This window comes from Lactuca saligna, chromosome 1 (assembly GCF_052625555.1).
Source record: "Lactuca saligna cultivar CGN05327 chromosome 1, ASM5262555v1, whole genome shotgun sequence".
NCBI classification, from domain to species: Eukaryota; Viridiplantae; Streptophyta; class Magnoliopsida; order Asterales; family Asteraceae; genus Lactuca; species Lactuca saligna.
In genome coordinates, this window is record NC_136417.1 from 32,536,638 (window position 1) to 32,551,539 (window position 14,902).

Below are 14,902 nucleotides of genomic sequence, written 5' to 3' on the forward strand. Positions count from 1 at the left end.
ACTAGTACATGTGAAAGGGGTGAGGGTTTATTGGACCTAATACATACCGATGTATGTGGACCGTTTAGATCAACAACAAAGGATGGAAACCGCTTCTATGTGACTTTTACTGATGATTATAGTAGATATGGGTATATCTATTTAATCAAGCAAAAGTCAGAAACATTTGAAAAGTTCAAAGAGTTCAAGAATGAAGTGGAGAATCAATTGGGCAGGAAAATCAAGATGCTTCGATCCGATCGAGGAGGAGAGTACCTAAGTCTTGAATTCCACGACTATCTAAAAAAGTGTGGAATAGTTTCACAATTGACGCCACCTAGGACACCACTATTGAATGGTGTGGCAGAAAGGCGTAATCGAACCTTGTTGGACATGGTCCACTCTATGATGAGTCGTGCTTCGCTAGCTATCTCATTCTGGGGGTATGCCTTAGAGACTGCCGCCCATATCCTTAACCGAGTCCCTACAAAGAAGGTTGCTAAAACACCTCACGAGATGTGGACAGGGAAAGCTCCCTCGTTAGCACATATCAAGGTTTGGGGTTGCGAGGCTTTCGTAAGACGAGATACTCATGACAAACTCGAACCTCGTAGTGAGCGATGTATTTTCATCGGCTACCCGCAGAAATTCTTTGGATATCTCTTCTATAGACCGAAGGATAATGTTGTCTTTGTTGCGAGGAGAGGAGTTTTCCGAGAGCGAGAACTCATAAGCTAAGGAGACAGTGGGAGGCAAATCGAGCTTGAAGAGATTCAAGAGTCGATAGATGAAGGAACCTCTACCGCTGGCACTCAACCCGAGGAGGAAACTCCGGTTGAACCAATTGACGAGTCCTTACCTCTTAGACGTTCCGAAAGAGTTAGAGTTCAACCCCAGTTATATGGTTTTCATATTACTACCGAAGGGGACACATATATTAGTAATAGTACACTAATAAATCTAGATGAACCTAATAGCTATAAGGAAGCCATGGCAAGCCCAGAGTCTGCGAAGTGGAAAGAGGCAATGGACAGCGAGATCCAATCCATGTATGCCAACCAAGTTTGGAATTTGGTTGATTATGTGCCCGGACGTAAGACCGTTGGGTGCAAATGGATCTTCAAGAAGAAGACCGACGTGGATGGAAACGTACACACATATAAAGCACGATTGGTTGCGAAGGGTTTTACTCAAACTCCTGGAGTTAACTATGATGAAACCTTCTCGCCAGTTGCGAAGATAAAATCTATTAGAGTAATGCTAGCAATTGCCGCATTTCATGATTATGAAATTTGGCAAATGGATGTCAAAATTGCTTTCCTTAATGGGAAGTTGGCTGAGGATGCTTACATGGCTCAGCCAGAGGGTTTTGTCGATCCGAAGCATCCAAATAGAGTGTGTAAGCTTGAGAAGTCCATTTATGGACTTAAGCAAGCGTCTCGCAGATGGAATCTTTGCTTTGATGAGAAAGTCAAAGAGTTTGGATTTGTATGAAGTGAAGATGAATCATGTGTATATGTCAAAGCCAGTGAGAGTATAGTTAGCTTTCTCGTTTTGTATGTCGATGACATATTGCTCATAGGAAACGATGTCCCGACACTGCAGGAGATTAAGTCCTGGCTCGGGAAGTGCTTCGCTATGAAGGACCTCGGAGAGGCTTCCTATATTCTAGGAATAAGGATAGTGAGAGAACGAAGTAATAGACTAATAGGTCTTAGTCAGAACACTTACTTAGATAAAGTACTAAAATGTTTTAGTATGGAAAACTCGAAGAAGGGAGGATTACCGATACAATATAATGCCAAGTTGAGTAAGACTCAAAGTCCGAGTACCGAAGCCGAAATAATAGAAATGAGCCGAGTACCATACGCTTCTGCAGTTGGCTCAATCATGTATGCTATGACTTGTACTCGCCCTGATGTAGCCTTTGCTTTGAGCATGGTTAGCAGATATCAAGGGAATCCTGGCAGATCCCATTGGATTGCGGTGAAAAATATCCTTAAGTACCTTCGGAGGACCAAGGAATGGTTTTTAGTCCTCGGAGGGAGTGATGACTTGAAGGTGCGAGGGTATAGTGACGCCAGCTTTCAGACCGACAGGGACAACTACCGTTCGCAGTCGGGCTGGGTCTTTACCTTGAATGGAGGAGTAGTAACTTGGAAAAGTTCCAAACAAGAAACTGTAGCTGATTCAACGTGTGATTCAGAGTACATTACAGCGAGCGAAGCATCGAAAGAGGCAATATGGTTGAAGAACTTCCTTGGTGATCTTGGAGTTGTACCTACCATAAAGGAAGCCATGGAGATTTTCTGTGATAATGAAGGAGCGGTTGCCTTGACCAAGGAACCAAGAGATCATGGTAGATCTCGACATATCGACTGGAAATATCATTGTATAAGACATCGTATAGAAGAAGGACAACTCGTGGTGAAGAGGATATCATCAGAAGATAACCCAGCAGATCCGCTTACGAAGGGACTGAGCAGGGTTAAACACTTGCAGCATGCTAGGAGCAATGGGCTGAAGGATGATATTAGTATAGATTAGATAGTTTTAGAAACGTATAATAGATAAATGCAATTAACATTTGATGATTAAATAAAAGAGTATTATTTATAAGTAAAGTTACTATCCTATGTTAATCATATAACTATTGTTTCACTTTGCATGTTTTGACTTCCAGAATAATTGAGTTTATTAAGAATAATCGAATTATTCAAATTTCCACAATCGTTCATATGTTGGAAGTAGGTATGAATGAAGATTGTCATGAATTGGTGTGTAGATTGTCTAAATGGTATTAGACATAGTAAAAGTTTGTTGCAACGTTCATGAGTGCTTATGAACTAGTTTTGAGCATTGGAACAAACCCGTGCTTGCTGGAATCACCTTATGGAATGTGACAAAAAGGGTGATCGCAAGACGATAATATCATATGGTCTTAAAACCTAGATATATGGTTTGTTATTTGTTAATTGGTTGTACATTGATAATGCGAAACCGCATCGGTAACTTGATGCTATAAAACACATTGTTGTGTATAGTCGGTTAATGAATAAGTAAATGCATATAAGTCGAAGTTTATCTGTTACTTTTATCCTAAGAAGGTAAAAGCGATATCTCTGCCGCTCGATGATTTGATTAGACTTATGGCCCGGTCAGAACTAAATTGATGTGTTCGATTAAGTTCTATGTTAAATAAATCTGAGATCGAGAAACCAAATGCTAGACAATTGGTTCCATATAAATGTCAGCATGATATCTATACAGAGGACTGTACGATCCCTTATCTAAAGGACAAGATTGATTAGATCAGAGTTTGACAGCGTCTTTGAGAGCTACGATTGCTAATCGGTGTATATAGTTACTAGACTTATCCAAGTTGGAGACTGTTGGAATAGTGTCTAAGGCTGCAACTATATTAAGCATGTATTTGACCCGATTGAGCATGGTCCTTTTGGGTTGCCTTCACCATAGCAACTTAATAGGATGATTTACAATGAGAGTTGAAATATTATAAGGAATAATATTATTATTTGATTAATATAAGTCATAAATTAATTAGGAATTAATTTGGTGACTTAAAGAGATTAATTAAGTAGAAGGACTTAAACTGTCAAATGTGTCATAGTTATACTTTAGGCTGTAATCCCTTATGGATAATATGGTGGATGATTTTAGGGCTTAGGATAATCCTAAAATCCGTCCAAAGGGTTATCATAATGGGATTAGGATTGCTTTGGGCTTACGTTATCCAATTAGGGTTTAAGGGTGAAACCCTAGGAGCCTTACAAGTATAAATAGACCCTTGGGGTCATGGAAATCGGCACCTCTTGTTCCTAGTGAAACCCTGGCCGATTTCTAAGTCCTTTCTTTCACTCTCAAATCATCCTCTTGCTAGTTGGTGTTTGTAAGCCATTAGAGGAGTGACAATTGTGACTCTAAAGCTCCAAGAACAAGAACATCAAACAAGTGATTCAAGGTAAACTTATAACTCTGATTTATCCTTGTTATTATGCTAGAATAACCATTATAAGTCTTGGATTCATGCATGTTCAATTAGAGAAACCTAGATCCAAGCATTAGGGTTTTGTATGTACACATAGGAATGTTCATATGGCTAAAACACATCAAAAACATAATATCAACAAAAATTGCATAGATTAGGATGTTCCACCAAAAAACATAAAATTATCCCAAAATTAACTTCAAATGTATGGTCTAGAAGCTAAAATACAATGCAAACACAATAAATAAATGTGCTAACGTATACATAAACACAATAAATAAACATGCTAACATATACATAAACTCCATCCCACAAGGGTATTTAATATAATATTATTATATTTCTTTCAATGTAAGATATGATTTTGTCTCACTATAATCAACTACATTCTCTCTTTTTTTTGACATATATTGCCATAATATTATTGTACTCTTACATATTCTCTATGAGTGACAAAGAATATCCCATTGTGTGAGCATAATTGTTTTTAGGAAAATGACACAAGAGCCCTACAATGTTTTGCAGATTTTTCTATTCAATCCCTTAAGTTGTTTTTGTGCCTTCTAAGGGAACAAAGTTATTATTGATCTGTCTTTTTTGACCCTCTATCTCTAGTAGCCAGTTTCTTGTTCCAATTATGCCATTTTTCCATTTCAAAGTCAAAATCATACGGTAAAACTCAAAGTTATGGGCATGTAAACTAGAAAAATGCCGTCCGAGTGTATCGCCTTCTGCAATTGAAGACTATATCGAACTCTACAATCAAATATCTCTGATTGTTCCCTATATTAACTTCAACTGCTTTCTCTTTCTACAAATTGATATTCTTTGTTGTTCTGTTACTATAAAATGACAACTTTAATGGTGATGTATATGAATCTCGGTGAAAATAGAGGTGTAAAGCAACTTGTTACTGATGGAGGAGGAAGGAGGAAGACGAAAGGTTCCGATTTTGCCAAAAACCCAAAAACCCTTATCATTGATCCATAACAAGTTTAGTTCTAAGATACATCAAATTACAACTTGCAAACAATTATGCCAAAAACAAAACCCAACTGAGTAGTAAGTAAATATTCAACTTTCGATTTTGGCTTGCACCTCAGTCAAGCTAATCTTCAGGCTTCGATTTTAGATTACCACATCCCTCAAGGTTTAATTTTGGACTTCGACATCATGCCTATGATTTTCAACCTCATCAACCCACAAAAGAAACCCACTCCTTGGTCCTGCAAATTTCACTACCATCAATTAGCAAAATTAGGTTAGAATTGAAAAAACTCAAATGTTTATTGAGAATGGTGTGCTATATTTAGGTAAGCATAATATTATCTACCGGGATTCTTATTAGTGGTGGAAGTCCTTATGATTGCCATGTTTCCGCAATCACACATGATCATATTTTCTTGTGTTGGATGCAACAACAAAATAATAAGAAGAAGAAGAATAAAGAAAGAAGGAAATGAAGTAAATAAAGAAGAAGAAACTAAGAAAAAGAAAGGAGATGAACAAGTCAAATGGACGAATAATGGCATGGACCAATCAAATGGTTAGCGTTTTTGATGAGGAAGTCACCGGCCGACCTCTTCAGTTTTTATAAAAGGACCTATTCAACCCGACAAACCAACTTTGTTTCCTTAAAAGGCATAGAAATAACATAAGAGACTGAATAAACAAATATACAAAACATGATAAGGTTACAATGTCATTTTCTCATTGTTTTTTACATATTTTTTTTATCAAAGTTTTAAACTTATGGTAATACAAAAGTAGCGGTTCAAACAGAAATTATATAATAACATGGAATATAAAAAGATTGTAGTAGGATAAGATTTCCTAATTCTTTATGCAAAATTGCCATAACTCATTACTTTATTGTTAATGAGCATAAAAGATAGACTTTTCTATCGATTAATGGTTAAAATACCGACTAAAATCTCAGATATATAAATAATTGGAGATTTATTTTGTTATTTTCTGTTAAATAAAATAAAACAATAACCTTATGGTCAATATATCTAAAATATAAAACCATTTCCAAAATAATATAATAGAATAATTATTACAAATCAAAGGAAAAGATTACCCGACCCAGTCCCTTTTCCAGTCGTTGAAATTGGAAAGGTGTGTGTCGCATTTTAGCAACCGATTCACAAACACCATCGTGCTTGTCTCCTACACTTTCTCTTTCCGTTCACACGAATTCATTCGATTATTTCTTGCGAATCGCCCTCCTAGCCATACTCGATGCTTCAGGGATTTTAACGAGATCCAAATCGGTTAGCAACTTTCTTGATTATGGTCGCTTTTGTTCTTCGACTGTATAAAATTCATATGATATAAATGGATCCAGTCCAAACAAATTTTGGGTATTTCGCGGACGAGATTATCCTCGAAATACTAGCAAGATTACCCATCAAATCCCTGTTTAGAACCAAATGCGTATGCAAACTCTGGTACAAATTAGCCTCACACAAATCATTCACACAAATTTATAATGAATCATCTGTGAAAAACGTCATGGTTCTTGTGGAAGTTACAGAATCATCTATAGAATCAACATCAAGTCTGATTCTCATTGATAACAAGAGAGGTGTGTCTGAATTCTCATTGGATTTTATCAAAGACAGAGTCAAAATTAGGGCTTCTTGCAATGGATTATTATGTTGTTCTAGTGTTCCCGATAAGGGTGTTTATTATGTTTGTAATCCTATGACTAGAGAATTCAAATTGCTACCCAGGGTTCGAGAAAGACCCATAACTCGGTTTTACCCTGATGGTGAAGCAACCCTTGTGGGTGTTCCTTGTGATTTGTTGAACAATAGATATAGTGTCGTTTTGGCTGGATATCATCGCATGTTTGGTCATAGACCCGAGGGTAAACTAATATGTTCTGTTTATGATTCTGAGTCAAATAAGTGGAGAAAATACGTATCTGATCAAGATGATCATGGTTTCACTCGTATGAATCGCAATCAGGTTGTGTTTGTGAATGGTTCACTTCATTGGATGACTCAAACTTTTGCTTACATTCTTGTTCTTGATTTGAATTTTGATGTATGGAGAAGGATATTGTTGCCAGATGAAATGGGATGTGGGAATGGAAGTGGGAATAGGGTTTACTTGTTGGAATTAGATGGGAAATTGTCAGTGATTCAGATTTCTAGTGTTTGGATGAACATTTGGGTATTGCAAGATTACGAAAACGGACATTGGGATTTGATTGATCGAGTGAGTTTGCGTTGTATTCGTGGAATGGTGCCTGGGATTTTCCCGATAAGTCAAGGGGGCGATTATGTCTTTCTTGCTAGTCATAAGCAGGTTTTGGTTTATCAAAGAAAGACAAGAATTTGGAAGGAAATGTACTCTGTGAAGAACAATTCCACAATGCCCTTGTGGTTCTCTGCGCATTCTTTTGGTGGTACGATTCTTTCGTGTCGTTAATTTGCGAAATGACTAATTTGCCCCTGTTTTGTACAGTTTCTGTTGGCTTTTCATGATTGTGAGTGAATTCTGTTGAAGAAAATGCTTGGTATTATTGTACATAAGTTACATGTAGCGGTATGCATTGCAATGCTCTATTTCTTATATCTATTTAATAATGTAGTGATGCAGGAAATTTCTGGTGTACATGTTTACATGCATGACAATAAATAAAAATTTAGCGATGATAATATCTTTAGATGATTTTGACTTAATTTTAGGGTTTGGATTTCTTGAACATAAGGTATGGGTTCTCCCCCACCAAATTTGTGCCACATCACACCATTTTAGCAAAGGAAATGGTCACCATACCAAAATAATTACCATGTCATCTTTTTTTTTTTTTTTTTTTTTTTTTTTTGTCGAGTTTTTCATTTTTTTCAATAATTATAAAAACAAATTATATAATATTAAAAAACATATCATTTAAATAGACACATAACACTTAAATTGAAAAAAGACATTACAAGACCAAAAAGTGCTACAATTAAAAAAAAAAAAAAACTATTACACTTTCGTCATCATTGTTAGCATTGCAGATATGATTTACCAAGTTTTGTCGAAGTTGATCGTGTTTTTGTGTATCATGAATGTCAATGATTGTGCAAATATTCAGGAAGATGAACATGGTACAAGCTGAATGTGTTACGATTCATTTGGCATGTATTGTGCAATATTCTTTCATTTCTATTCCACTATCATGTTATGCATTATGATACATGCATCTTAAGAACGTTGATGTCATTTTTGGAACCTGTAACCTTGAAGAAAGCATGTCAAATCCATAATTCTTAAGAAACAACAACCTCTAATAACAATGGAGGTGTTTCATGATGACTGCTTGCAAATTCCCCTCTCTACACCTCCAGGCAATTTCTCTAATCTCAATGTGTACAATCAATGCGTTCACACATACCGGGAAAACATTTCTCTTCATGTGTTGCATATAGTTGTTGGATATCATTCAATGAAAGTTTCTACAAATAAGGGTTACTGAATGTTTTAGCAACACCTATTGACAATCAATATAAGCTTTTTTTTTTGCAGTTCTTTTAGACATTTTCAGATAATCAACGAAATCAAGTGACTCCCCTTAAGTCATCAACCAAATTGTTGCAGCACATTTTTGCAACCTTGTGAACTGCCTACCTCTAGCATCAAATCTCAATTGAAAAAATGACACCTAAAGATATATTTAATTGGTATAAATATGAATTTGCATAAAAATAAATTTCATATCATATCATACTATATTATAAATGAAATATTTTTTCTTTCAACACATTCATTTGAAACTCTCATGCATTTTTCCTTTCACTACATTCATTTGAAACTCCCAATGACTTTTCAATTTCTTTCTAATAATGATTATAAGTTGGTTAATAAGATTAAATAAATATCAAACCTAAAGTGTAATCACATATAAACTAAATTTCAATATTAAAAGATTATATATTTACTTCTACTTATAAAGTTATGTTTTTTAACTTTTAATATATCATACTTAATCTATTAGTTTTAATATATTGTTGGATGTAAACGATTGTCATTTTAAAGCTACAACTTTTGAACAATTTGTATAAAATACTTCAATTATAAATTTAAATATAACATTACAGGATCAACTTAAATATAAATTTTAGTTTAACTTAAACAACCCAAATAATATTTTGTAAATAGTTAAAAGTGATAAGTTGTATATTGTTGGATGTAAACGATTGTCATTTTAAAGCTATAACTTTTAAACAATTTGTATAAAATACTTTAATTATAAATTTAAATATAACATTACAGGATCAACTTAAATATAAATTTTAGTTTAACTTAAACAACCCAAATAATATTTTGTAAATAGTTAAAAGTGATAAGTTGTAGTGCATTTCTAATAATGATTATATGTTGGTTAATAAGGTTAAATAAATATCAAACCTAAAGTGTAATCATAAATAAACTAAATATTAATATTAAAATAATATATTTACTTCTACTTATAAAGTTATGTCTTTAACTTTTAACATATTATACTTAATTTATTAGATTTAATATATTGTTGTAAGTAACTATTATCAATTTAAGACTATAACTTTTGAACAGTTTGGACAAAATACTTAAATTGTTAATTTAAATATATCATTACAGTGCCAACTTAAATATAAATTTCAGTTTCATTTAGAAAACCTAATGAATATTTTGTGAATGGTTAAAAGTGATAAATTGTAGTACTAAATGCAATAACTAAATTATAATCTCAATTTAACTAAAATATTTGTATAATCGTTAAAAATTTTCATATAACTTAAAATAACTTACAATAACAATAGTTAAAAGTAATTATACATAAATGATTATATTGTTACATTTAAAATCAAAAAACAATGTTTGATATTTTAAATAATTATAATGATAAAAATTAAAACGTTAAACAAATAAATTTTAAAAAATTAATTAATAATAACAACAACTATAAATAATGTTAAACCATATATTATATTTAATTTTATTCATGAGTAACTCGCGGGTGGTAGTTATTTAAACGGTTGAGATTATGAAGTTATAACAAATATATATATTATCATATAATTAAAAATAATCAATATATTATATGAATTTAGTATACGAATTATTATATCAAATTTAACAACAACGTTATTGTTATATTAAAAAAACATATATTTGCAAAGATTTCAACTATATAGGTATTTCTGTGTAATGCGTGGGCATTCGCCTAGTTTATAAATATAAAAGAAACAAAATGTGCTTTCTAAGGCATTGGGTATCCGTGTAAACACATTCCTACTTAAACAAAACTTTCATTTGATGTGTATACACAATTATTCACAAAGTAATGGGGATATAGATGTTCACGTGCTTACTTTTGATTTTTGTTAGTAGTTTGTTAGTATAATACAAGTACATCATAGTGATGAACATATCATTATCATCGGGGGATGAGTCAAAGGGATCCATAAAAATGTTTTCTTTGAGATTTTCATGAAAAGATTAGAAAGATGAGAGTGGTGTGTAAAAAAGTTAATAGGGGTAATATTATATATATACTAGGCGAATACCCGCGCGTTGTGCAGAATAAAATAATATATTTGAAACCTTTTGCAAATATATGTTTTTTAAATATATCAATGACGTTGTTACCTCTTATATAATAAATCTTATAATAAGTTGGTATAAACATTGTTTATTGTGAAATATATGATATGTAGACATCTTTTAAAATTCTATAATCTCAATTGTCTCTACTTGCGGGTAACTCATGAATAAAATTAAATATTATGACTTGAGAACAGCAGGCAAACGCAACAACATATTCTGCTTCTACTGTTAAGGTCGAAACAGTATGCTGCTTCTTGCATTACCAAGACACCAGCCTAGCTCCAAGAAATTGACATTCGCCTGAAGTCGATTTCATGTCAAGCTTGCAACCACCATAATTGCTGTCTGCAAAAGCATAAAGGTCAAATTCAGAATTTTTCGAATACCAAAGACCCAATTTCGGGTTGCCTTTGATATACCGAAAAATCCTTTTAACAGCAGTAACATAAGACAGTTTAGGATTAGCCTGGTAGCGCGCGCATTGACAGACCGCAAACGTAATGTTTGGGCGACTCGCGGTCAGATACATCAGCGATCCAATCATCGATCGGTAGTACGTTTGATCTACGGATTCACCTTCAAAATCAGGAGTTAGCAGTGGTCTCTCGAGCCATGGGCGTCGAAGCAGTTTTAGCGTCTCTGAACCCGAACTTCTCGAGCATATCATCCACATATTTGGCTTGATGAATAAGGATCCCGGTTGAACACTGTTTGACCTGAAGCCCTAAAAACGTGGTCATCTCCCCCAATGAACTCATCTTGAACCGCTTTTTCATGACGTTCTCGAATTCTTTGCAAAGCTGAGGACTCGTCGACCCGAAGATGATATCGTCCACGTATATTTGGATAAGAATCTGGTCTGAACCGACATGCTTGATGAATAGGGTCTGATCGATGGTGCCACGAGAGTAGCCATGGTCGAGCAAGTGCTGTGTGAGTGTAGCATACCAGGCTTTGGGAGCTTGATGCAATCCATACAAAACCTTGTTTAACTTGTAGACATGATTAGGAAGTTTGGAGTTAACAAACCCAGGGGGTTGGTCAACATAAATCTCCTCCTTCACCTTTCCATACAAGAAAGTTGTCTTGACGTCCATTTGGTATACAGTGAAGTTCATGTGAGAAGCATAAGCGAGGAAGATACGGATAGCTTCCAAGCACGTGACCAGAGCAAAAACTTCTGTATAATCAAGACCCTCTACTTGTCTGAACCCACGGACGACCAATCTCGCACTTATTTCTTACAATTACACCCGAATCATCTTGCTTGTTCCGAAACACCCATCTAGTGTCGAGAAATTTCTTGCCTTTAGGGAGCTCCACCAACTTCCAAACCCCGAGCCTTTCGAATTAATTAAGCTCGTCATGCATGACATGAACCCAGCTCTTGGGCTATATTTGAAAAATAAAGAAAGAATAGAGACATGTTTTAACGTCTCCACTCTGACTTCTCGTTCGAACACCGTCGCTCAGCTGGCTAATGATGTTGTCTATTGGATGATTTCGCTGTATGCGAGAGGGAATTTCGTGACTGATGTCATTGAATGAGACAGGAAGATTATGGATATTAATGGCTCCATCATGTGATAAAGAATCCATGGTAGATGTACCGGCGTCATGTGGTGGATTTGCTACAAACTCATTTACGATTTGTTCGGGAAAAAGAAGTTCCATTAGATTTTGAGTGACAACGGAAGCATCTTGGTTCATGAACTCTCTTTCAACTGGAGTTAGAGGAGTAGCATCAGCATCCGGAGCAGCTTGTGGTGTTAGAGACTCCGGAGAAGCAGTTGAAACAAATGACTCCACCGGGAGATCAGTAGTAGAAACCAATGGCGGTCTGTAGACAACCTCTTCCTCATCATCTTCAATTGTAGTCTTCGAGCCAGGGGTAAACCCAACCGGGTTATCAGAAGACACACAAAAGGATTTGAATAGAGATGTGTAGTCAAATAGCCAATCAGGACCCACCCTAGTGTCTGTCTCATTCTCTTCAAGCCAACGAACATCGTAAGACTCCACAATTTGCTTCGTCTTCTTGTTGTATACCCGGTAAGCAGTACGAGCAGCGTAACCAACAAAATAACAATCATCAGCTTTGGCATTGAATTTTGGGTTGGATTCCAAGTGAAGAAGGGTGCAACGGCAACCAAATACTCGTAAATGGCTGACAGATGGCTTATGTCCATAGAGGATCTCATATGGTGTCTTCATCTGGGCTTTGTTGATCAGGATACGATTTTGAACATAACAAGCTGTATTGATCGCCTCCGCCTAAAAGAAAACTTGAAGTTTAGAATCACAAAGCATCGTCCTTGCAGCGTCTTGCAGTGTTTGATTCCTCCGTTCAGCAACACCGTTTTGTTGTAGTGTTCGGATGGAGCTAAATTGACGCACGATCCCTTTCTCAGCGCAAAAATGATCAAGAACAGTGTTCTTGAATTCGGCTCCATTATCTGTACAAAGCGCTTTCACTCGGTGGTTGGTTTGGTTCTCGATTATCACAATGAACTTCTTGATAAGATCGGCGATCCCAACTTTGTTGGACAGAAAGAAGACCCACGTGAAACGAGAGAAACCGTCTATCACAACGAGACAATATGAATTGCGATTGATGTTGAGGACGTTGACCGGACCAAACAAGTTCATATGCAACAATTGGAGCACCTGACTAATGGAGTTGACCTGCTTTGGCAGATGTGGTTTCCGATGGTGTTTGCCTTGAGCACATGAAACATATTTCTCAAAAGTAATAAAATCTCTGACGGTCAAACCACGGACCATTCCCTTCTGAGTTATCTTTTCGCCTTCTCCACCCGCGAAGGAGACATATCCCCCATTAAATGTTTGAATGTCTCATAGTTGGGATATATCTCCAGTCATGTGCCGGGAGCAGCCGTTGTCGACATACCAGGGTCTGACAACATTCCTCCGCAACTGTCCATGCACGATGATCGGAATCATTTAGTTTTAGGGACCCAGGTCATCACAGTCCTAGGTTGAACCTTAACTTTCACAAATTCATTTTTAAAATTTTCTTTTCCAGCATTTACAGAGGAGGATGATGACTGGTCAGATTTTAATTTTGGCGTCCATTTATATTTAGGTTTTCAAACAAATTTCTTTTCAGTTTGCTTTTAGCAGACGGATTTTCTACTCAAAGAGTTTAAAGATCTAGACCTACTCTTTGATGAAATCGACTTAGATTTAGCTTGAGTCGGTTTTGGTAAGCTGTTTGTGAATTTATTAAAAACCTGTTTGCCTTTTGAAAAACTGCCTTTTTCTTATTTTGTTTTGCTTTCCAGTCATCATCGCAAGATCGAGTTCTTGAGAACTTTCTAATTAAAGACCGTCCTCTAGACTCATTCACTCCCCTTTTTGTCAAGTGATGCACAAACATTCGGTTTGAACAATTTCTGGCAATGTAACCAACAGTACCACAATTGAAACAAATCTGTTTATTATCATTGGATTGAGTACTGCTCTTGTCAGATTTCTGGTGTTTATTATGTTTTCTAGCATTTTTCACATTTGCAGGAACATGTACTAGATGGTGTAGCAAACGTAGAAGATGTAGAAGCATTCAAATCAGATTTATTAATTTTATCAGAAACAACACCATTATTTTCAGAATTATCGGTCTGAAACAACACACCACCAGAAATAAAAACGTTAGTGTTTGAATTTATCACAGACTCGTTACAGAACTCAACACCAAACTTAGACATAGAATTGTTTGTCTTAAACTTTTGAGCTTCTTGCTCGCCCTGAACCACTGACACATCTGCACTTAAGGTAGAAATGTTAGTATCCAAAATCTTATTATTAAATCGCGTTGCTTGTTCAGAAGCTGACTTTCCATAAACCATGTAAGGTTCTCTATCAATCTCTTCTTGAGACAAGGGAATAGCAGTGTTGTTATAATTAAAGGGAGGGGGGACACTCTCAAATCCTAGTCCAACTTTTATCTGATTGCCATGAGTATTATCCTTCCAGTGCATTTGTCCTTCGATCATTTTTGCAACATTTTCACTTGACCCATTGAATTTTTTAAAATTAAATTCAACATTTTCAAAACGTTTTTTCAATGTGTCAAGCTCAGCGGTTACAACAACAAATTTTCTTTTGAGATGATCATAGTTATCGCATTTGTTGTTATAATCCTCTTGCAGTTTCTTAAAGTCCTTTGTTTTATTTTCTAATTGAGTCTTTAAGGGTTTTTGATTTTTCCTAAGTGTGTATCCCTTATATTTAAGGTCCTCGTTCTCTCTCTTGATTATTTCAATTTGGTCTCGCAAGAATTTGACAGTTTTAATACAAGACTGA

The 14,902-nt window shown here is 35.4% G+C and overlaps 1 protein-coding gene across 1 annotated transcript; it reads left to right on the forward strand.

Annotated features, from left to right (window-relative positions):
• The first annotated feature begins 6,077 nt into the window (after positions 1-6,077).
• On the forward strand, positions 6,078-7,667 carry LOC145031807 (F-box family protein). The gene has a single exon (XM_078980441.1). It carries the CDS (start codon positions 6,329-6,331, stop codon positions 7,427-7,429), a length of 1,101 nt encoding a protein of 366 aa, XP_078836567.1. The 5' UTR covers positions 6,078-6,328; the 3' UTR covers positions 7,430-7,667.
• The last annotated feature ends 7,235 nt before the right edge of the window (positions 7,668-14,902 follow it).

What these genes read in the sequence shown, in the direction of transcription:
- LOC145031807 (XM_078980441.1), top strand. Translation starts at nt 6,329, where the DNA reads ATGGATCCAGTCCAAACAAATTTTGGGTATTTCGCGGACGAGATTATC.